The sequence below is a fragment of the Oncorhynchus masou genome, chromosome 26 (genome assembly GCF_036934945.1).
Source record: "Oncorhynchus masou masou isolate Uvic2021 chromosome 26, UVic_Omas_1.1, whole genome shotgun sequence".
Taxonomy (NCBI): domain Eukaryota; kingdom Metazoa; phylum Chordata; class Actinopteri; order Salmoniformes; family Salmonidae; genus Oncorhynchus; species Oncorhynchus masou.
Window position 1 is genome coordinate 13,165,413 of NC_088237.1, and position 24,947 is coordinate 13,190,359.

At 45.9% G+C, this 24,947-nt stretch overlaps 1 protein-coding gene across 7 annotated transcripts in view; it reads right to left on the minus strand.

Annotated features, from left to right (window-relative positions):
• The window catches only part of LOC135514827 (pleckstrin homology domain-containing family A member 5-like), a 194,564-nt gene that overhangs the window by 101,012 nt on the left and 68,605 nt on the right, over window positions 1-24,947 (minus strand). The window contains exon 4 of one of the 7 annotated variants that reach the window (XM_064938469.1): window positions 17,581-17,930. The exons of the other annotated variants lie outside the window; for them this stretch is intronic. Coding sequence (XP_064794541.1) covers window positions 17,927-17,930 — 4 coding nt within the window. The 3' untranslated portion in view covers window positions 17,581-17,926. Of the gene's footprint in view, window positions 1-17,580; window positions 17,931-24,947 lie in introns of those variants that run through there. 7 annotated transcript variants of the gene reach the window in all.

Below are 24,947 nucleotides of genomic sequence, written 5' to 3' on the forward strand. Positions count from 1 at the left end.
CAGAGCAGATTCAGTATTTAACAATGGGGGCAGAAACAGAAACAGAGGAAGGGTAGTCAGTAACCCCTAACAGAGAGAGGGAGATATTAGTCTCAAATGGTACCCTATATAGTTCACTACTTTTGACCTGAGCCCTATGCTGGCCATGGTCAAAATGAATGTACTATGTAGAGAATAAGGTGCCATTTGGACACACAGGGAGTTACTCTCCTGTCATAGTGATACTTACGAGGGAATTTTAACAGGCGAGTGGAGGAGTGGAGAGGGCAACAACACGAAGGTCAGTCACTGAAACACTCTGCTTGTTACCCTCTCAGACAGAGGTCTTTAATGAAGCCAATATAAACAGCATGTTCATTAGAGGATTAGCATTAGCAGCAGGGGTAAACACTGATGGCTGAGTTATGGTAGAGAGTTTCAGAAGAGAGGCTGTACGAGGTTGATAACACACACGCCAGACTACTCTGCTCTTCACACACACGTGGCTTGTCTGTTTGGTCACATGTTGCCCAGGCAGGTTGCCGGGGCAACAGTTGAGACAGGCCACAGTGCAGCAGCGTGACATTTACTGTGTCCTTCAGCAGAGGGAGGGAGGGAGGGAGGATAGAAAGGAGAGGAGAGGGAGTAGGGATGGTTTGAGAGGATGGATGAAGTAAGAGGGGAGGGAGTGGGGGAGAAGATGGGGAAGCGATTAAGGAAAGGATGGGGAGATCATAAGACGATTGAGGGTGGCTTGTGGGTGGATGGATGGATGGAGGGAGGAGAGGAAGGATAGCAGGCAGCCAGGCTTGGCTGTACTGCTCGACTGGAGCCTAGCAGTTGATGAGAGAGAGAGAAAGAGAATAGGTTCAGGTAGTGGGTGTGGCAATGGGTGTGGTTGCTGGATCGTAGAGACACTTAGTGTCCAACATCTTGGCTGTGTAGAGACATTGTTGAATATTTAAGCCAATTTCCTCCAATTCTATACATTTCTCCATGGAGCTGAGAAATTGTTTTAGTTTTAAAAGCAAATTTTCCTACGATTCTACATATTCTGCCATGAAGCGGAGATAATTTTGTACAGTTTTAAATCTGATTACCCACAATTCTATGCATTTTGCCATGGCTAATGCATCTAAATTCATTGTTTTCAATTCTCTCTGACTGTCTAAGCTTTTATTTCTATGATTTTTAGTTCTCAAATATTATATTATTTACACATATATATACACATATATATATAGGTCCATTATCTTTTCTACATACTTTCTCACTAGTTTTAGTTTACACTGAAAGCGTTTTTAAAACCTGAAATATACACTGCTATTAAAAATCCGCCCAAGGATTTCAATAGCAGGAAAATCCCTGGAAAGAGAGGGGGATGGAGGGAAGGAGAGAGAAAGCCTTAGGTCCCCAATGGCACCCGTGTCACAGCAGCACAACACAGTCTCGCTGAACCGGATCATACACCCTCTCAGCCAGGGCCTGCATGGGGCATTGCATCCCCATGCATAAAGCTGCACTGGGAGGAAAGACTAAGACACGCAGTAAATGACACCATATGTTTCAGACTTTTACACCCAACCCAATCAGTGTGACCAGTGGCACATTAACAAATACATTGAGTCGACTCCAGATTCGTCCATTTGTGCTGGAACACACCCAAAGGAACACTGTGGGTCGAAACAGCCATTTCATTCCAGAATATCATTACTGAAATTCTGCCAGAGCTAAGCAAACACTTCCAGAATAAAGCTGGACTTTTCTTCTCACTGTCTCCAACGGTGTGTTTTAGTGTGAATAATTCATTGAGGATTTCACTTATAATGAAAATCATTAACAGGGAGCCTCACAGGACTGAACAAAGTAACACATGAATATTTGATACAGACCTCAAAATACCAGCAGAGAGACAGCATAATGTTTGCACGAGGAAGGGAGGGGAGTGGGATATGATACACTGTAAAGGGCTTTGAACATGTCAATACCATGGGTCTGCACTTCCTTCCTGTCTCTCTGTGATGTCACTTCCCGTTTCCTGTCTGAGTGTGCATCCAGGTGTAGGTTGGGAAGGACAGTTGAGTGGGCTGGCATGAGGCAGGAGGACCGCGTGCTAGCTAGAGTACAGCATGAATCATGCATGACTAGGGTTGTTCCATCCCCATTCTGTAGGCTGGGGTCACAGTTGGTCACACGCCTACCCTTCTATCAGTCACACTTGAGCTCATTGATGGGATGTACACGGTGACTGCCGAAATAAAAGGGAACACTCGAGTAAATGAGGAACAGAATGCATATTGAAAGCAGGTGCTTCCTGTTTATTAGGCAATTATCATCCCATCATGCTTAGGGCCATGTATAAAATGCCCAGTTGCCTATTATTTTTGGCTAATGTGGCTAAAATAAGCTCTCTCAGTGACTTTGAAAGAGGGGTCTCAAAGGAGCATAGGGTATTTAAAGTGTTGGGGGGTGGGGGGGGGGTCTCAGTCACCAGATATCTACCTGTTTTCCACCACCATTAACAAAAACCACCAAATTATGGATATTTTAAAATGGAAAATGGCGTTGCATCCCTCCAATAGAGTTCCAGATACTTCTAGAATCTATGCCAAGGTGCACTGAAACTGTTCTGGCAGCTCGTGGTGGCCCAATGCCCAAGATCACACTATGTTGGTGCTTCCTTTATTTTGGCAGTTACCTGTATATGGATGTTGTTAGTGTGCTGAATATGGCTGGGAATAGCAAGCACTACATGTTGGTTTGCTGCAGATGCACCTGTCATACTGTATAAGGCCATGAGAAGATGGGATTGTTTGAATGCAGTATTTCTGTAGTGAAACTGGGGCACGGAAAGTTGTGTGTATGTATGCACTACTAAAAACTATATCCAGAGGCGCACACAGGCTGGCAGACATGTTTCCCTCAGATTACACAGACACACAAAGAATTTGAAAACAAATCCAATCTTGATAAACTCCCATATCTACTGGGTGAAATTCCACAGTGTGCCATCACAGCAGCAAGATTTGTGACCTGTTGCCACAAGAAAAGGGCAACCAGTGAAGAACAAACACCAATGTAAATACAACCCATATTTCTGTTTATTTATTTAACTATTTGCACATTATTACAACACTGTATATTTACATAATGACATTTGAAATGTTTTATTCTTTTGGAACTATTGTCAGTGTAATGTTCACTGTTCATTTTGTATTGTTTATTTCACGTTTGTTCATTATCTCGTTCACTTGCTTTGAAAATCTAAACATATACGTTTATATATGTTTGCCAATAAAGCCCTCAAATTGAAAGAAACCGCAACAGGCAGAAGTTTACACCAGAGGCAAGAGAGGGAATGAAATATGAAAACCAGTGGGCAAATAGCCTTTCTCTCTCTCTCTCCATCTCTCCTACGCAGTGTGTTGCATGTCTCTCTCGCTACCTGGCAGTGTGAGTCTTGCTGTATGATTCACAAACAGCAGCCAGATCACTCACGCCACTCTCTGTAGCAGAGTAGATATGTCCGGCTGTGGTCGTGTTCATAGTGTCCACAAGCAGTGCCCGGGTGTGTGTTTGTCCTGGACGTGCATGTGTGTGGATGCATGACAGCAAGAGAGGGAGTGCCGTGTTTGGGTCAGGGTGAGAGAACCACATCCACCGTCATTACAGAGATGTTTCATGCCACTGAGGTTTGATTAGACTGCACACACAGTCTCTCTCCCTCCCAATCACCAATGCCCGGAAGAGCATGCGTGCTCCGCTGGGCTGGCTTTCCCCACAAGTGTAACCTCATCAGGCGCACACGTGTGCGTGCAAGCGAGTATGTGTGTGTCCCCTTCTGTAAAACTCCAGCCTCACAGTGTCCGCCGAGAGTCGTCTCTCAGACGAGGCAGAAGAGAGAAAGTTGCTGTAATTTTCTGTTCAAAGTATGGCACTCTAGCAGCAAGGCATTCATCTTCAGGCGACACATCTCTGTCCACTGATTCTGTATACACTTAGCATATCTTAGGTGACATATTACTGTAGGCTAAATAAGTGGTGAAATAAGTGGTGAAACCCAGCATTTTGGAATTACAGTCTGCAATTGGCACATCAATGTTTTCCCCCCAAAAAATCTGCCAGGCCACATTGTATTGATCGATGCAGACAAACAAAATAATAATGTACAACATGAATAAACCTCAATATATAAAGCACAATACAACAACTGAATGTGTAACATAATATGTTGTAAAAATGTAGAAAGTTGTAACAAATTGGTGATGGCTCATGGATGACTATCAAATCTGCCTCTAGCGCTTCCTGAAGTGGACGGCAATCTCATGTCAGCGTGAAAACATTGTGACAACTATTGTTTGGAGAGAGACTTTTCGAGATCAAATCCCAGGAGAGATGACTCAGATTCACAGCCAGTCATATAATGACCACTCACTCTAACTACGTTTCGAGTGCTTCTCTATGTTTTCCACATGATTGCTCTGCTGCTAAACTGGTGCCGTGTGTGTACACATGTGCCTGTCTGTCTACGGCACCTCTTAAGTGAGACAATGGAACTATACCAGTTTCCAACCATAGAACGTATCACTAAGAGTCGAAGCAGACAGTCACTGCCTTACAAATGGATCTGAGAGCGTTACGAGTCTAGACTCATCTCGGTGAATGTGCTAGCGTATAATAACGTTGGCTGGGAGGATTCAACACCCTCACATTATGTCAGAGAGAAAGGGTAGGGAACAGGTTCATCGATGGAGAGAGGGGATGAAGCTCATTAGGAGTTTAAGAAACGGGTCGTCTGACCTTAATCATAAACTGTGCGTTTGCGGTAAGTAAGCTGTTGCTCGGGGCAACCAGGCCTTTCAAGCTCAGCGGCTGTGTCTCAGAGAGTTTGGTATAGTATGGTGCACTACTTTGATGAGTAGGGATAAGTGGCCCTAGTCAAAAGTAATGCACTATATATGAGAAATAGCCACTCAAAAGTGGGTAACTATATGGGAATGTCATTTGAGATGTTTTGTTGTTTTATAGGATATGGCAGGTATTCCTAAACTGGGGTACGCGTAAAAATATATATATATATATATATATAAAAAAAATATATATATATATATATATATATATATATATATATATATTATTTATATTTTCCAAGGGGCTTATAAATTTGGGTGAGATTTTTCCTCTCCTGAGTAGCCTCATTTCACTGCCAAAAATCCAATTAAACCATCTAGTGTTCAGCAAAATAACAACACAATGTCAAATACAGGTCGCCTAGTCAAACAATTAACATCACATTAACCTTTACTCTCTCGCGGGAATTCCACTAACGGTCCGCATGGAGCCAAACGTAGCTGCTGCTCATGTTGGCATCTGTACTGATGATGCAAAAGCCATGACAGGGAGACATAGTGGAGTGGTAACGCGGTTGCAAGCAGTTTCTCCTGACGCCACTTGGGTACAATGCAGCATCCACGGGGAGGCTCTTGGGTACACTGCAGCATCCACCGGGAGGCTCTTGGGTACACTGCAGCATCCACCGGGAGGCTCTTGGGTACACTGCAGCATCCACCGGGAGGCTCTTGGGTACACTGCAGCATCCACCGAGAGGCTCTTGGGTACACTGCAGCATCCACCGAGAGGCTCTTGGGTACACTGCAGCATCCACCGGGAGGCTCTTGGGTACACTGCAGCATCCACCGGGAGGCTCTTGGGTACACTGCAGCATCCACCGGGAGGCTCTTGGGTACACTGCAGCATCCACCGAGAGGCTCTTGGGTACACTGCAGCATCCACCGAGAGGCTCTTGGGTACACTGCAGCATCCACCGAGAGGCTCTTGGGTACACTGCAGCATCCACCGGGAGGCTCTTGGGTACACTGCAGCATCCACCGGGAGGCTCTTGGGTACACTGCAGCATCCACCGGGAGGCTCTTGGGTACACTGCAGCATCCACCGGGAGGCTCTTGGGTACACTGCAGCATCCACCGGGAGGCTCTTGGGTACACTGCAGCATCCACCGGGAGGCTCTTGGGTACACTGCAGCATCCACCGAGAGGCTCTTGGGTACACTGCAGCATCCACGAGAGGCTCTTGGGTACACAGCAGCATCCACCGGGAGGCTCTTGGGTACACTGCAGCATCCACCGGGAGGCTCTTGGGTACACTCCAGCATCCACCGGGAGGCTCTTGGGTACACTGCAGCATCGACCGGGAGATTCTTGGGTACACTGCAGCATCCACCGAGAGGCTATTGGGTACACTGCAGCATCCACAGAGAGGCTCTTGCTGCGAAGAGAATGCCTGACCGCTTGAAAGACGTTTTGGACACTACAGTGAAAATGGTTAATTTTGTTAAAGCAAGGCCCCTGAACTGCTGTGTTAAAAGCTTTTACAACATACAGAAGTGCACTGGTTATCAAGGGGCAAAGTATTGACTCGTTTTTTGGAATTGAGAGACGAGCTTAACATTTTTCTTTACTGACCATAATTTTCACTTGTCTGACCACTTGCATGATGATGAGTTTCTCACACGACTGGCCTATCCGGGTGATGTTTTTTCTCACCTGAATGATCTGAATCTAGGATTACAGGGACTCTCCGCAACTATATTCAATGTGCGGGACAACATTGAGGCTATGATTAAGAAGTTGGAGCTCTTCTCTGTCTGCATTAACAAGGACAACACACAGGTCTTTCACCATGGTATGATTTTTTGTGAGCAAATTAACTCAAGCTTACAGACAATGTCAAATGTGATATAGAGAAGCACCTGAGTGAGCTGGGTGTGCAATTACGCAGGTACTTTCCCGAAACGGACGACACAAACAACTGGATTCGTTATCCCTTTCATGCCCTGCCTCCAGTCCACTTACCGACATCTGAACAAGAGAGCCTCATCGAAATTGCAACAAGCGGATCTGTGAAAATGTAATTTAATCAGAAGCCACTGCCAGATTTCTGGATTGGGCTGCTCTGAGTAGCCTGCCTTGGAAAATCACACTGTTAAGACACTGATGCCCTTTGCAACCACGTACCTATGTGAGAGTGGATTCTCAGCCCTCACTAGCATGAAAACTAAATACAGGCACAGACTGTGTATTGAAAATAATTTAAGACAGAGATTCTCTCCAATACAACTCAACATGCCAGTTATGTGCATCCTTTCAGACACACCGTTCTCATTAAACTGTGGTGAGTTATTCATTCGACAAACACATACGTTATATGTAAGATGGTTAAATAATGAGCAAATGATTGATTATTATTATATTTTTATTTGTGCCCTGGTCATATAAGAGCTCTTTGTCACTTCCCACGAGCCGGGTTCTTCCCACTCACTCATTCTTATGTTTATTAAATGTATCGTATAGTGTGTGTGTGTGTGTGTGGAAGACTTACAATGATGGCATAAAACAACAGTTGAGAGTGCGCTGACCCTGGTGCTAGAGGGGGTACGGCAGCTGGAGGTTGAATGTTTGAAGGGGTACAACAACACAAAGCTCTCTGCATTGGCGCGGTTTCCCTTCTTCGTCATGCGGTACCTCTGTACTGCTCCAACTGGAATCTGCCAGCAAGCCTGGTTTTGGTTCTACAGCCAGGAAGTGTCATGCTGTGCTGAACTGATCCCCTCTAGAATTCCACATGAGAAGAAATGCTGGTGAGAGGGGAGGGGCTAAGGGGAGGAGCCAAGGAGAGGGGGAATAGTGGTGCGTGTAATGAAGTTAGAGTTTATGGGATTAGATGCATGTTGTGATTCAGCTGCACGACACCAAAATCACAATTTGTCAGTGACTGAGTGTGAGGGAGAGAGAGAGAGAGAAAAAAATGGTGCTTCGTTACCAAATCCAATAAGATGAAGGTGACAGACAAGCTGACTGAGTCGAGATTCTACCCAGCTGATTCTAGCTACCTAACTTCTAGGTTCTCTCCTACAGACATTCTACTTCTACTGATTGACAGGCTCTGTCACAATGCACAGGGGGAAGTTCAACACTCTCAGTCAAGGGAATCAGCAGTGGTTAAAGCTCTCTTGCCTGACAAAGCTTTCAGAAGACCTTATGCCCCTCACACACACACACACACACACACACACACACACACACACACACACACACACGACGGTAATGAGTTTTTGCATGCTCTAACTGCCTCTCTGTCAGTCAGAATCAGACACAGTGGTTAGATTACAAAACTACATCCTCACGGGTGTGTGTGTGTGTGTGTGTGTGTGTGTGTGTGTGTGTGTGTGTGTGTGTGTGTGTGTGTGTGTGTGTAACTAGACATCCTCCCGGCTGTATGCATGGCTGAAAACCACGGGAAGAACCACTCCGAGCTGTCATCCTGCAACATGTAGCAAAGCTAAATAATCCACTCTCTTTTGCCACTCTACTGCTGCCTGAATAGGTTTGAGACTGGAGTAGTACGGACATGAAAAAGGACACTTGGATCATTCCTATCTTGTCTGTTAAAGACACACCAGTTGTGTAAATGTTCCCCATCTGTTCTGTTGAACTGTTTAGAAGCACACAGGCACCCAGGCTGAAGGCGAAGACACAGTGTAGCCTCCCTATATTTGAGTGTATACGACCTCAGCCAAGAGGACTGGCCCTTTATGGCACACAAAAGAAAGACATTGCTGCTTGCTGGTTCAAGCCTGGCTGTTCCCCTTCAAAACGCTACAAAGGTACGGCTATTGCCTTCCCTCGTCGCCGTGAGTAATGTCGACTGGATGAGAGACAAAAGTGCATTTTCAGTGTCTGCATCTCTGCATTACGTTCACAGCTCTGTTCAGGCAATTACAGCGGAATGCCAGGCTCTCCCTCCAATCCACACAATATGTAATAGCTGTCCTGCCGTCTCAGTCAAAAAGCAATAAACCCCTCTGTTGGGATTATCAATCATCACCAAGTGACAGCAGGTTCTGGTTCCTATTGTTTTATATCTGCTGAGATCAGCCCATGTAATATCCTTTCTCCTCACACCTGAATCACACACACACACACACACACACACACACACACACACACACAGAGATCAACTGTCACATTAATAATATCTGTATGATGTTTAGTGGGGTGGGGGGGTGGGGTGGGTGAGGTGACGAACACTTCAGTGCAATGGGAAAATAGCATTACCATAGCAATACACTGTCTAGCATTGCAATGGATGGATTATAATGACAATGCATAATGGATGAGATGTAAATGGTTATTTTCCAGGTGTTCAAAGTGCTTTATTTTGTTTGGGCTACAATGTTAATCAGATAGTATGAGAATACAAGGCAAAGAGAGAACTGAGACAGAGACAATGGTAAAAAAAAAAAATGAAACCTTCCACTTGTTTCTCATTACGTAAATGTTCCAGCCAATTATCAGCCACAATCAGACCTGCCTGGAGTCCCCATGACTACGGACCAAACACGTGTTTTGTGTGTGTGTCTCTCTCTGTGTGTGTGTGTGTGCAAGTACATGCATGCAGGTGTGTGTGTACAGTCGTGGCTAAAAGTTTTGAGAATTTTTGCTGCTTCAGTGTCTTCAGATATTTTTGTCAGGTGTTACTATGGAATACTGAAGTATAATTACAAGCATTTCATAAGTGTCAAAGGCTTTTATTGACAATTACATGAAGTTGATGCAAAGTCAATATTTGCAGTGTTGACCCTTCTTTTTCAAGACCTCTGCAATCCACTCTGGCATGCTGTCAATTAACTTCTGGGCCACATCCTGACTGATGGCAGCCCATTCTTAAATAATCTATGCTTGGAGTTTGTCAGAATTTGTGGGTTTTTATTTGTCCACCCGCCTCTTGAGGATTGACCACAAGTTCTCAATGGGATTAAGGTCTGGGGAGTTTCCTGGCCATGGACCCAAAATATCGATGTTTTGTTCCCTGCGCCACTTAGGTATCACTTTTGCCTTATGGCAAGGTGCTCCATCATGCTGGAAAGGGCATTGTTTGTCACCAAACTGTTCCTGGATGGTTGGGAGAAGTTGCTCTCGGAGGATGTGTTGGTACCATTCTTTATTCTGGCTGTGTTCTTAGACAAAATTGTGAGTGAGCCCACTCTCTTGTCGGAGAAGCAACCCCACACATGAATGGTCTCAGGATGCTTTACTGTTGGCATGACACAGGACTGGTTGTAGTGCTCACCCTGTCTTCTCCGGACAAACTTTTTCTGGATGCCCCAAACAATCGGAAAGGGATTCATCAGAGAAAATGACTTTACCCCAGTCCTCAGCAGTCCAATCCCTGTACCTTTTGCAGAATATCAGTCTGTCCCTGATGTTTTTCCTGGAGAGAAGTGGCTTCTTTGCTGCCCTTCTTGACACCAGGCCATCCTCCAAAAGTATTTGCCTCACTGTGCGTGCAGATGCACTCACACCTGCCTGCTGTCATTCCTGAGCAAGCTCTGTACTGGTGGTGCCCCGATCCCGCAGCTGAATCAACTTTAGGAGACGGTCCTGGCGCTTGCTGGACTTTCTTGGGCGCCCTGAAGCCTTCATCACAACAATTGAACCGCTCTCCTTGAAGTTCTTGATGATCCGGTAAATGGTTGATGCAATCTTACTGGCAGCAATATCCTTGCCTGTGAAGCCTTTTTTTGTGCAAAGCAATGATGACGGCACATGTTTCATTGCAGGTAACCATGATTAACAGAGGAACAGCAATGATTCCAAGCACCACCCTCCTTTTGAATCTTCCAGTCTGTTATTCGAACTCAATCAGCATGACAGAGTGATCTCCAGCCTTGTCCTCATCAACACTCACACCTGTGTTAACGAGAGAATCACTGACATGATGTCAGCTGGTCCTTTTGTGGCAGGGCTGAAATGCAGTGGAAATAGATTTTTGGGGATTCAGTTCATATGCATGGCAAAGAGGGACTTTGCAATTAATTGTAATTCATCTGACCACTCTTCATAACATTCTGGAGTATATGCAAATTGCCTTCATACAAACGGAGGCAGCAGACTTTGTGAAAATTAATATTTGTGTCATTCTCAAAACATTTGGCCACGACAGTACATGAGAACTGCATACTGTGTGTCTGATGTGGAAAAAAGATCAACTGTGAGCCAGTCAGCCAACCAACTTTCCTTCTCTTAAATCCGAGATCTTTTTTTCTTCCCTCCTAGACCCAGTGGGCATATCAGGCAGGGTAGTGAACGACCCGGAACCTTTTATTCTGGCTAAAACAAATCCCAGGCAAATAACGTTTCAAAGAGGAACTGCTATGCCTCCGAATCATTATGCAGGAGTTAGCGACCATGCTGTGTTCACCTTGACAGCCGAATCAGGGTGTGTGTGTGTTAGTGAGTGTGTATGTGTGTGTATTGGCTAGCCTAGTTACATTCGTGAGCCTGTGTGTTCGTTTAGCTATAGCCGTCTCCTTCCTCTGCAGCTAAGAGCAGCTCTCAGATCATCAGAGACACAAGTCCCTCGCTTCTGAAATGTACTGCACAGCATAACTGTGGGCAAACATGAGAGGGGAAACTAAAGACACAGGAGAGGAGGAAAACACGAGAGGGGAAACTAAAGAAACAGGAGAGGAGGAAACCATGAGAGGGGAAACTAAAGAAACAGGAGAGGAGGAAACTAAAGAAACAGGAGAGGAGGAAACTAAAGAAACAGGAGAGGAGGAAACCACGAGAGGGGAAACTAAAGAAACAGGAGAGGAGGAAACTAAAGAAACAGGAGAGGAGGAAACTAAAGAAACAGGAGAGGAGGAAACCATGAGAGGGGAAACTAAAGAAACAGGAGAGGAGGAAACCATGAGAGGGGAAACTAAAGAAACAGGAGAGGAGGAAACCATGAGAGGGGAAACTAAAGAAAAGGAAAGGAGGAAACCATGAGAGGGGAAACTAAAGAAACAGGAGAGGAGGAAACCATGAGAGGGGAAACTAAAGAAACAGGAGAGGAGGAAACCATGAGAGGGGAAACTAAAGAAACAGGAGAGGAGGAAACCATAAGAGGGGAAACTAAAGAAACAGGAGAGGAGGAAACCATGAGAAAGAAACAGGAGGAAACCATGAGAGGGGAAACTAAAGAAACAGGAGATGAGAGGGGAAACTAAAGAGAGGAGGAAACCATAAGAGGGGAAACTAAAGAAACAGGAGAGGAGGAAACCATGAGAGGGACACTAAAGAAACAAGAATCTGTAATGTGTAGAGATTTGAAAGAGTAAAGGAGAGGAGGAAACCATAAGAGGGGAAACTAAAGAAACAGGAGAGGAGGAAACCATGAACCATGAACATCAACACGGCATATAACAGATCATATTCACACAGCCGGGGTCAGGCTGAGTGAAAGGGGATATTGTATTACGGTGAAGAAGTGAGGGATTTGGAAGATCATTGCTGATGGACCTTTGGGAAACAGAGTATATCTACAGGATAGCAACGTAGACCGCTAAATCTCCGTTTTCAGAACATTTCAGCAAGGCGCTAAGTCCCTGTAGTATAGCGTGGGGAATGAGCTACCTGGACGCACACGCCAACGTTCTACCAGAAGACACGATTTCTTCTGCAAAAAAAATGCATCACTTTATAGTTTTGGCCTTTGGAGAAAGAATCTTTCTTAAAACATCACACCTCAACAACACCCTTCAACTAAAGGTAGAAGCTGAGCCAAGAACAGAAGTAAGACCTTGAGATTTTCACTCAAACACACAGAGAACAGAAGCTTTCCATCTCCCCTCGAGAGGTAAAAATAAGCGTTATTAAACGACTCCATTTCCGTAAGGCAATGCATCTGCATCGCTTTAGTGACAGCAAAGAACTCCACCGCAGAGAAGAGAATCGACCGTAACAATTACATTTCATTACCTTCCACCTCTCCAAGTGGGTCCATTGGCATCCACTTACCCAGACACAAATGTGATTTCACTCAGGTGCCACGACGACGCCTCATATTAGACATCTTTGTTGTGGCAGCAGTGGGATTGACAGCGGTCCGGTCGGCTCCGGTCTGTCTGTTTCCCTGATAAATGTCATCATTAGGCTGCCTAGGCAACGGGTGGGGATTACAGAGGCATCTTAACCGTCATCTGAAATATCTGCCCTTATCTCACGGTAGGAGAGCAGAGGGTTTTAACGATAACGGAACGAGGACACGGACTGCCTCGTCTTACCTATAGTTAGGAGTTTTAGATAATACCACCAAATGATCCTCTAAAAGAACCCTTAAAATCAGAGACTCAGTGTGGACTAACAATACGGTAGCCTGCAGGCGATTGCTTTCACCCCTAGCCTGATCACACAGTACGGGAGGGGGTGCTGTTTAATGGTGTGGAGGTATGTTCCTGGGGGAACCAAAATGGCGTACGAGACCATTATATGATGTAAGGAACTAGAGCCAGAATGGAGGGAGGTTTAGGGCTGAGTTTCACCTAGCCACACAGCACAGAGATGGTTACACAATCACACCTTTAACAGCACTCAGCTCGACAGCTCCCCCTCTCGCTCCGTCTCTCCTGGGAGTGTACGTATTTGTCAGTGTGTTTTTCACCCATTGCAATATCTGCCAGACACCGTGTGTATGTTACGGACAGACTGTGTGTGAGTGTGTGTGTGTGTCTGTTCGTGCACTCCCGTGTTCTCTGCCGGGGGCTCCAGAAAGCGTTTGTCAGCGAGTAGCCCGTAGGCAGCAGGCATAGGTAGACAGGCTGTAAGAGGTCTCTACAGACTCATCACAGATGCAGGCAGTATTGGGAGAGCCTGGCTGTGTTATCTGAAACCCCACTCCACACACACGGTAATTAGGCAAAAGTGTAGAACAGCTACATGGGAAAAATGACACACTCTGCCCATAATGTCCTTGGTGCACCAGTGGCCTGGCATTCCCTGACACATTTGTACTAATAGGTGTATATACTTGATAACGATATCAAAATAGTTCTCCAAAAACGACTCTTCTGTAACGTCTTCATCTTAATGCCTCTACATAATTACTGTGTATTAAGCTACAGGTGTTAACGCACGTTTTCCATGCAGTGCTTTTTAAGTGTTGTTCATTTTTTGGGGGGGGAGGACACCCCTTCAAATTAGTGGATTTGGCTATTTCAGCCACACCCGTTGCTGAAGAGTGTATACAATTGTGCACACCGCCATGCAATCTACATAGACAAACATTGGCAGTAGAATGGTCCATACTGAAGAGGGCGGCAGGGTAGCCTAGTGGTTAGAGCGTTGGACTAGTAATCGAAAGGTTGCAAGTTTGAATCCCCGAGCTGACAAGGTAACCCACTGTTCCTAGGCCGTCATTGAAAATAAGAATTTGTTCTTCACTGACTTGCCTAGTAAAATAAAGGTAAAAAAAAAGAGCCCAGTGACTTTCAACGTGGATGCCACAATTTCCAACAAGTCAGTTTGTCAAATGTTTGCCCTGCTAGAGATGCCCCGGTCAACTGTGAGTGCTGTTATTGTGAAGTGTAAATGTCTATGAGCAACAACGGCTCAGCTGCAAAGTGTTAGGCCACACAAGCTCATAGAACAGGACCGCCAAGTGCTGAGGCGTGTTAATCCTCGGTTGCAATACTCACTACAGAGTTCCAAACGTCAGCACAAGAACTGTTAGTCGAGAGCTTCAGGAAATGGGTTTCCATGGCCGAGCAGCCGCACACAAGCCTAAGATCACCATGCGCAATGCCAAGCGTCGGCCGGAGTGTTGTAAAGCCTGCCGCCAATGGACTCTGGAGCAGTGAAACGCGTTCTCTTGAGTGATGAATCACGCTTCACCATCTAGAAGTAGGACAAACAAATCTGGGTTTGGCGGGTACCTGGAGAACGCTACCTGCCCCAATGCATAGTGCCAACTGTAAAGTTTGGTGGATGAGGATTGGGGCTGTTTTTCATGGTTCGGGCCCCTTAGTTCCTGTCAAGGGAAATCTTAACACTAAAGCATACAATGACATTCTAGACAATTCTGTGCTTCCAACTTTGTGGCAACAGTTTGTGGCAGGCCCTTTCCTGTTTCAGCACGACAATGCCCCCTGTGCACAAAGCGAGGTCCATACAGAAATGGTTTGTCGAGATCGGCGTGGAAGAACTTGACTGGCCTGCACAGAGCCCTGAACTCAAGCCCGTCGAACACCTTTGGAATGAATTTGAATGTTGACTGCGATCCAGGCCTAATCGCCCAACATCATTGTCTTACCTCACTAATACTCTTGTGTCTGAATGGGAGCAAGTCCTCACACCAAAGGGGGGACGAACTCCATATTAATGCCCATCATTTTAGAATGAGATGTTCGACAAGCAGGTGTCTAAATACGTTTGGCCATGTAGTTGAACACCTTCCTAATATTGAGTCAGAACAGCATCAATTCATTGGGGCATGGACGCTACAAAATGTTGAATTCATTCCACAGGGATGCTGGCCCATGTTGACTCCAATCCTTCCCACTGTTGTGTCAAGTTGGCTGGATGTCCTTGGGGTGGTGGACCATTCTTGATACACACGGGCCACTGTTGAGCGTGTAAAACCCAGCAGCGTTGCAGTTCTTGACACCTACTGCGCCTGCCACCTACTACCGTAACCCATTCAAAGGCACTTAAATATGTCGTCTTGCCCATTCCTCCTCTGAATGGCAGACATACACAATCCATGTCTCAATTGTCTGAAGGCTCAAAAATCCTTCTTTAACCTTTCTCCTCCCCTTCAGCTACACTGATGGAAGTGGATTTAACAAGTGACATCAATACGGGTTCATAGCTTTCACCTGGATTCACCTGGTCAGGTCATGGAAAGAGTTCTTAATGTTTTGTACACTGAGTGTACTGTATGTTCCTACTGTACATAATGCAAAATGGCAATAAATACTATACACTGGGATGTACTGAACCCGTACTGCACTTGGCACAAAAACAGGCAGCAGACATAACATCAAGACATTCATACTCAAACAAAAGTCCAGAGCTCACAGTATTTCGGGTGTGAATACTGCTGATAAGGAGGACCTGTCAGTGAGGGAGGAGAAAAAACAAGGAGGCACTGATCCTGCTGCTGAATGTTCTCTGTCGGTCTCTGATAATACAATAACAGATGCTTTCATCCAAAGCGACATACATTTGTACGTACCGGTGGCCCCAGCGGGAATTGAACCCACAACCCTTGGCATTGCAAGCACCACGCTCTACTGACTGAGCAACACAGCAAAAGCTTTATGTCTTTATTTCTGCGTGATGACTGCACTGAAGGACTGTCACATGTAGCTTCGGGCCAGCTCTGACTGCATGTGTGGATGTGGGTTTGCAGACCCACGAGACACTGCGGCCCCGCCCAAGTTTTTTTTGTTGTGGTCCCCATCAGTAGTTGCCGATCCCTGGGTCCCTAGGGGAACCACTGGTATTGATGTGCAGAGGGTGCATGTGGACAGCTGGAGCTACTAGGGCAATGAGGGGACAGGACCAGGCTGTACTGCTCTAGTTTTGCCATGATCTGAACCCTGACACAGGCCCTTGGCCCAGACGGCTGGAGAGTCATCTGTTCTGACCACTGGAGCCAGAACACTGATCATCAGAGCTAGAGAACACTTGGTTATACAGATGCTAACTGGGTCACATTCTGATAGACCACAACACTGAGCACAGAAAAACCAAGGCAGGCTATTGTCCTTGTCGGCACCTATCCTATTAATTTGTGAAAACAACAACAGGGCCCACTGGAGAAGGTTTGCGGATGACCTAGGCCCCCAAGAAGTAAAAGGGTTTAAGTAGTATTCAAATATCTATAGGCATATTTCAGCAAGCAGTCTGTCAGCCAGCTGACATCTTTTTGTGTGTGTGTGTGTGTGTATGTGTGTGTTGATGAAGCTCTCAGCTGTCTGTCAGTAACAAGCTGTGTTGAATGACCAGTCCAGATGTGTGAGCTACAGGGGACAGACAGATGTACCCCATGGGGGGCCAACATCTCTATAACCCATGGCAATGATCTGAAATCAACAAACACCTGTGGGATTCATTCATATCAATCTATATCCAGCTACAAGGTACGAGTACAGTACAGGCATATGTTCATAAATATGGAGTATAAAATCTCCTATTGGAGAACCCAGGGTGAAAGACCCCGAGAGAAAGTCGGCAAGAGACCCTCCTTCAATGGGTTGTGAGGAGGAGGTGATGAGAGGAGTATGCAACGGAGTTTCTCCCAGGGAGGGATGGAAGAGGGAGATGGTCCAACTGCCGTGAGCAGCAGTACTTCAGGGTCTATGTTGTCATGGTTACCATTCTGCACGCACACACGTCAAACACTACACTGAGCTGCGAGTGTGTGTGTGTGTGTGACTGAAATCGTGTTTGAGTTGGTAGAGGGAGAGACTGCATGCCAGCAATAATCCATCCCATACTCTGACACCCTGAAATGTCAGCCCCCTTCCCCTAACACTCATCCATAAAGAGAGGAAAACACTGGAGTAGACTTTACCTAAAGGACGGAGCACCAGGAGGACGAACAGGACCAGCAGACAAAAACTGCTACACAAATAACTATGAGATTGATAACACAGAGAGAGAGAGAGAGAGAGAGAGAGAGAGAGAGAGACAGAGACAGAGACAGAGACAGAGAGACAGAGAGAGAGACAGAGAGCGAGGGGGATAGAGAGAGAGAGACGGACAGAGAGAGAGAGAGAAATGATTGGCCATCTCTAAACAGCCATATGGGTCCATGAATAAACCAGTCAACATGCTGAAGGCAGAGAGGAACATCACTTCAGTTACACACATGGACACACACACCGACCTTCCAACACACCATTGGAAAAGTCTTCCTATACACCAGCTGCTCTGGCCACAGAATGCATCGAGCCACACCTCCGACAGCACTCACAGATTGTGTATGCATATACACAATACATGTTCAAATTCAAAGACTAGAAAAAACTATTACAAACATGATTAAACCAAGACAAACAAAGTCTGGAGAAAAACGGCTGTTATTCAAACCAAATGGCTTACCTGTTGAGGAGTAATGATGGAGGCACAGCAGGACATGGGAAAAGAGAGAAGGGATGAAAACGTTAATGAGGGAGTCTACATATCCACATAATGACAATACAGAATAACAATAATAATAATAACAACAACAACAACGTCATTATGTTGGCCTGGGGAGTAGGTTTATGACAGTCATAAATACCTCTTCTCCACTTTTTCCTCTCTCTACCCTACTGCGGTTACATTTGCAAAACCCTTGGTTAACATAGAGATTCTGGGAACATCAGAAGGTGGGGGGAAATGAACTATATTCTGGTAATCCGACCAATTCAACATATGCGATGGTACTTAATGAATATGATGTCAGTTCGGTTGTCATCTGAGACAGTCTCATCGATGATAGGATGACATAAACTCTACAGTGGAAAGTCTACACATCAAAGTTATCGGATTCACATGGAATTGTTGTTCAATTTAAATGTTTGAATATGGAGTCATTTGTGATGGGATGAAATGTGATTTTAGCTTCTAAAATGTGAGATGTGGGTTTTCATAAGTTAGGGCTGCTCAATCAGTGGCCCGCCCTGTGAAGGGACAAGGGCTATAAAACTTTTCAAACACGCCTTCTTCTCCCTTCCTATATAAGCCCTTGACGACAATAGAACTTTCTGTTCCGATGATGTGAGGACGACGGTCCGATGTCAGAATGGTTCAGATAATAACTACAGCACAAAGCCAACATCAGCGTGAGCTTTGGTTGCGAATGGTATGAACTTTGAACTCTTATTCACTACATAAGTGATACTTCCTAGCCGTTGAATTAGCAACAGCAGATGCAAACGAGGGTTAGGATGGAACAGACAGAGTATCCTGTCTGTCACCCAAAGACGTTACTACAACGTATCCAATTGACCACCAGAGACATTCTTCAAAAGACTCGGTTGGGCAACACGGCCTTCCATCTACCACCAGCTCAGAGCAAATATTTATTGCATTTTCCTTTTCCAAATGGGCGGTAATTTAGAATGCATAAGATACTGTATTTACGATAGCACAGCTTCTTCCCTTTGTCCCTCAGTCTTCCCGCTCTTTCACTCAAACTCAGCCCCTTTTCTTTTGTGTAACCAGCTGTCATATCCGTTCCGCCCGCTAGGGACATTTTCCTTTATGACGTCATTTGTAATCAAGTTATGATTTAATTATGTGTATGTGTAATTCTGTGTGATTAGTTAGGTATTTAGTAAATAAATTATTAAACCCAATTTTGTATTGCTGATTCAAATTGTTAGCCAGGGTTCGTGCAGATAACCAAGAATTTACAACTTCCAGATGAGACTGAATTAAGACGAGGATTAATATTGACTGCTATTGATGTAAAATATTACTAGGTCTTTAAGAGTTTATTCGGAAGTTAACAGCTCTATCAATATTCTTTCGTGGTGCCCCGACTCTCTAGTTAATTATATTTACATGATTAACTCAATCAGGTGATATTAATTACGGAGAAATTATTTTATAGAATAGCATGTCATATCACTTAATCCGACATAGCCAAAGACACGACAACAACAACAACAATAATAATAATAATAATAATAATAAACACTGATATTAGAAATACAGTACAGGTCAAAAGTTGACACCACCTCATTCCAGGTTTTGTCTTTATTTTCACTATTTTCTACATTGTAGAATAATGAAGACATCATAACTATGAAATAACACATATGGAATCGTGTAGTAACTAAAAAAAGTGTTAAACAAATCAAAATATATTTTATATTTGAGATTCTTGAGCCAATCAGTTGTGTTGTGACAAGGTAGGTTTGGTATACAGAAGATATCCCTATTTGGTAACATACCAAGTCCATATTATGGCAAGAACAGCTCAAATAAGCAAAGAGAAACAACAGTTTATCATTACTTTATGAAGGTCAGTCAATCCGGAACATTTCAAGAACTTTAAAAGTTTCTGCAAAAACCATCAAATGCTATGATGAAACTGGCCCCATGAGGACCGTCACAGGAAAGGAAGACCCAGAGTTACCTCTGCTGCAGAGAATACGTTTATTAGAGTTATCAGCCTCAGAAATTGCAGGCCAAATAAATGCTTCACAGAGTTCAAGCAAGAAAACTCAACATCAACTGCTGAGAGGAGACTGAGAGAATCAGTCCATGGTTGAATTGCTGCAGATAAACCACTATTAAAGGACACCAATGAGAAGAATAGACTTGCTTGGGCAAAGAAACATGAGCACTGGACATTAAACCGATGGAAATCTGTCCTTTGATCTGACGAGTCCACATTTGAGATGTTTGGTTCCAAACGCCGTGTCTTTGTGAGAGGCAGAGTAGGCGAATGGATCATCTCTGCATGTTTGGTTCCCACCGTAAAGCACGGAGGAGGTGGCTACTTTGAAGAATCTCAGATATATTTTGATTTGTTTAACAACTTTTTTGGGTTACTACATGATTCCATATGTGTTATTGCATAGTTTTGATGTCTTCACTATTGTTCAACAATGTAGAAAATAGTAACAATAAAGAAAAACCCTGGAATGAGTAGTAGTACTGCAGATTGTAGAGAACTGAACTACATATTAATACATAACATTGCATGATAAATGATCATGCAATGTTAAACAGTATGTAAAGTGTGTGGTGTAAACTACATTTGGAAGACCACTTTGCTTGAGAATTAAAGACTTGTCTTATCAGTCAGAACTAATGCCTAGGCGTTTAGCTCAATGGGCCAACACAGTCTTTAAGCCAAGCAGAGGACCTGGGTTTGATTCCCGTTCAGTTCCAGCTTCATTGTATATTGAGGGTCCATTCATCAGGCTCGAGGTCTCCACTCCAACCGAGGAACAAATACAACTCAAGCTAACTCAACACTGCCCCCTAGTGGGTGTCTTATACAAGCACATCTTCTGAAATACACATGATGTCATCTGCTCACAAACCTGCTCTATGATCACAAGTGCCACTTGTGTTTTGATTCATTGTTGTCAGAGAAATGCACTTTAAGAAATCCTCTTTAAGAAATCCTATCACAGCAATACTCCAATGAAGTGTTGTACTCAGCCGATCATCAGTACTGTCCTCACAGAAAATAAACTCAGTACAAAAAGTTGGAAAACTTTAGTCCATTTCAAGGTAAAACGGAAATGTGGCTTTGGCTTTCAATACAGATCCAACCCCAAAAATGATATACATGACAAGTACACCAAGAACCCAGAAAACTAAGGACAAATGTTTGTAAAAATAAAGAAAAACGTTAAATGCTTTCGCTAAAACGGTAGAAAAACAAGATAAAACGACAAACACATGGTCATATTCCACATTCACACACTGGGTGCTGAGCGAACTCCAACACTGGGTGCTGAGCGAACTCCAACACTGGGTGCTGAGCGAACTCCAACACTGGGTGCTGAGCGAACTCCAACACTGGGTGCTGAGCGAACTCCAACACTGGGTGCTCAGCAAACTCCAACACTGGGTGCTGAGCGAACTCCAACACTGGGTGCTGAGCGAACTCCAACACTGGGTGCTGAGCGAACTCCAACACTGGGTGCTGAGCGAACTCCAACACTGGGTGCTGAGCGAACTCCAACACTGGGTGCTGAGCGAACTCCAACACTGGGTGCTGAGCGAACTCCAACACTGGGTGCTGAGCGAACTCCAACACTGGGTGCTCAGCGAACTCCAACACTGGGTGCTCAGCGAACTCCAACACTGGGTGCTCAGCGAACTCCAACACTGGGTGCTCAGCGAACTCCAACACTGGGTGCTCAGCGAACTCCAACACTGGATGCTCAGCGAACTCCAACACTGGGTGCTGAGCGAACTCCAACACTGGGTGCTGAGCGAACTCCAACACTGGGTGCTGAGCGAACTCCAACACTGGGTGCTGAGCGAACTCCAACACTGGGTGCTGAGCGAACTCCAACACTGGGTGCTGAGCGAACTCCAACACTGGGTGCTGAGCGAACTCCAACACTGGGTGCTGAGCGAACTCCAACACTGGGTGCTGAGCGAACTCCAACACTGGGTGCTGAGCGAACTCCAACACTGGGTGCTGAGCGAACTCCAACACTGGGTGCTCAGCGAACTCCAACACTGGGTGCTCAGCGAACTCCAACACTGGGTGCTGAGCGAACTCCAACACTGATATGGGGACACAGTGTTCTAAAGCAAAGCTGGCGTTTGAGGAACAACTCTAGTCATCGAAATGTTAATGTGATGGGATGCTGCCAGGACACCCTGGTGAGACCAGTCATCTCACACACACCCTGGTGAGACCAGTCATCTCACACACACCCTGGTGAGACCAGTCATCTCACACACAGCCTGGTGAGACCAGTCATCTCACACACAGCCTGGTGAGACCAGTCATCTCACACACACCCTGGTGAGACCAGTCATCTCACACACACCCTGGTGAGACCAGTCATCTCACACACACCCTGGTGAGACCAGTCATCTCACACACAGCCTGGTGAGACCAGTCATCTCACACACACCCTGGTGAGACCAGTCATCTCACACACCCTGGTGAGACCAGTCATCTCACACACAGCCTGGTGAGACCAGTCATCTCACACACACCCTGGTGAGACCAGTCATCTCACACACACCCTGGTGAGACCAGTCATCTCACACACAGCCTGGTGAGACCAGTCATCTCACACACACCCTGGTGAGACCAGTCATCTCACACACACCCTGGTGAGACCAGTCATCTCACACACACCCTGGTGAGACCAGTCATCTCACACACCCTGGTGAGACCAGTCATCTCACACACACCCTGGTGAGACCAGTCATCTCACACACACCCTGGTGAGACCAGTCATGTCTTCCTACAGGGATCTATCTCACACACACCCTGGTGAGACCAGTCATGTCTTCCTTCAGGGATCTATCTCACACACCCTGGTGAGACCAGTCATGTCTTCCTACAGGGATCTATCTCACACACACCCTGGTGAGACCAGTAATGTCTTCCTTCAGGGATCTATCTCACACACCCTGGTGAGACCAGTAATGTCTTCCTTCAGGGATCTCTCACACACACCCTGCTGAGACCAGTCATGTCTTCCTACAGGGATCTATCTCACACACACCCTGGTGAGACCAGTCATGTCTTCCTACAGGGATCTATCTCACACACACCCTGGTGAGACCAGTCATGTCTTCCTACAGGGATCTATCTCACACACACCCTGGTGAGACCAGTCATGTCTTCCTACAGGGATCTATCTCACACACACCCTGGTGAGACCAGTCATGTCTTCCTACAGGGATCTATCTCACACACACCCTGGTGAGACCAGTCATGTCTTCCTACAGGGATCTATCTCACACACACCCTGGTGAGACCAGTCATGTCTTCCTACAGGGATCTATTAGTCTCCCACTGAGATCAGTCTGGGTTCACCACACACACACACACACACACACACACACACACACACACACACACACACACACACACACACACACACACACACACACACACACACTGACAGAAACATGCAGATCTGTGACAGATGTGGTTGAGAACAAAACCATTTACAGGACAGTGCTGCTGCAAGGCTTGTGGTCAGATTACCTGTGTTATAATCTGAGGTTATGGCCTGACAGGTTGGTGCCCTCTCGTGGTCAGATTACTGTGTTATAATCTGAGGTTATGGCCTGACAGGTTGGTGCCCTCTTGTGGTCAGATTACCTGTGTTATAATCTGAGGTTATGGCCTGACAGGTTGGTGCCCTCTTGTGGTCAGATTACCGTGTTATAATCTGAGGTTATGGCCTGACAGGTTGGTGCCCTCTTGTGGTCAGATTACCCGTGTTATAATCTAAGGTTATGGCCTGACAGGTTGGTGCCCTCTCGCGATCAGATTACCTGTGTTATAATCTGAGGTTATGGCCTGACAGGTTGGTGCCCTCTAGTGGTCAGATTACCTGTGTTATAATCTGATGTTATGGCCTGACAGGTTGGTGCCCTCTACTGGTCACATGGAGCTACAAATCAGGCAACCTCCTCTCTGCTCCCCACCTCCTTTCCCTCCTCCCTATCTCTCCCATCCCCTCCCCATCTCTCTCCTCTCCACCCCCTTTTCATCCTCCCCACCCCACCCCTCTCCTCTACCATCCTCTCCCCACCCTACCCCTCACCTCTACCATCCTCTCCCCACCCCACCCCTCTCCTCCAACAACCTCTCCTATCCCTCTCCCCATCCATCTCCTCTCCTATCCCTCTCCCTCTCCCATCCCCCCCCAGCTCTCTCCTCTCCACCTCCTTTTCATCCTCCCCTCCCATCGTTCTCTCCTCTCCCATCCTCCCCTCCCATCATTCTCTCCTCTACCATCCTCCCCTCCCATCATTCTCTCCTCTACCATCCTCCCCTCCCATCATTCTCTCCTCTACCATCCTCCCTCCCATCATTCTCTCCTCTACCATCCTCCCCTCCCATCATTCTCTCCTCTACCATCCTCCCCTCCCATCATTCTCTCCTCTACCATCCTCCCCTCCCATCATTCTCTCCTCTACCATCCTCCCCTCCCATCATTCTCTCCTCTACCATCCTCCCCTCCCATCATTCTCTCCTCTACCATCCTCCCCTCCCATCATTCTCTCCTCTCCATCCCCATCTCTCTCCTCTCCCATCCCCATCTCTCCTCTCCTCTCCCATCCCTCTCCTCTCCACCTCCTTTTCCCCATTTCTCCCATCCCTTCACCATCTCTCTCCTCTCCACCTCCCTTACCCCTCTTCCATCTCTCTCCACCTCCTTTTCCTCCTCCCCATCTCCCTATTCCCCTCCCCATCTCTCTCCACCTCCTTTTCCTCCTCCCCTCACCATCTCTCTAATCCCCTCCCCATCTCTCTCCACCTCCTTTTCCTCCTCCCCAACTCTCTCCTCATCTCTCCTCCCCATCTCACTCCCACCTCCTTTTCAAACTCCCCTCCCCATCTCTCCAATCCCTTCCCCATCTCTCTCCTCATCTCTCTTCTCTCTCCTCACATCTCACTCC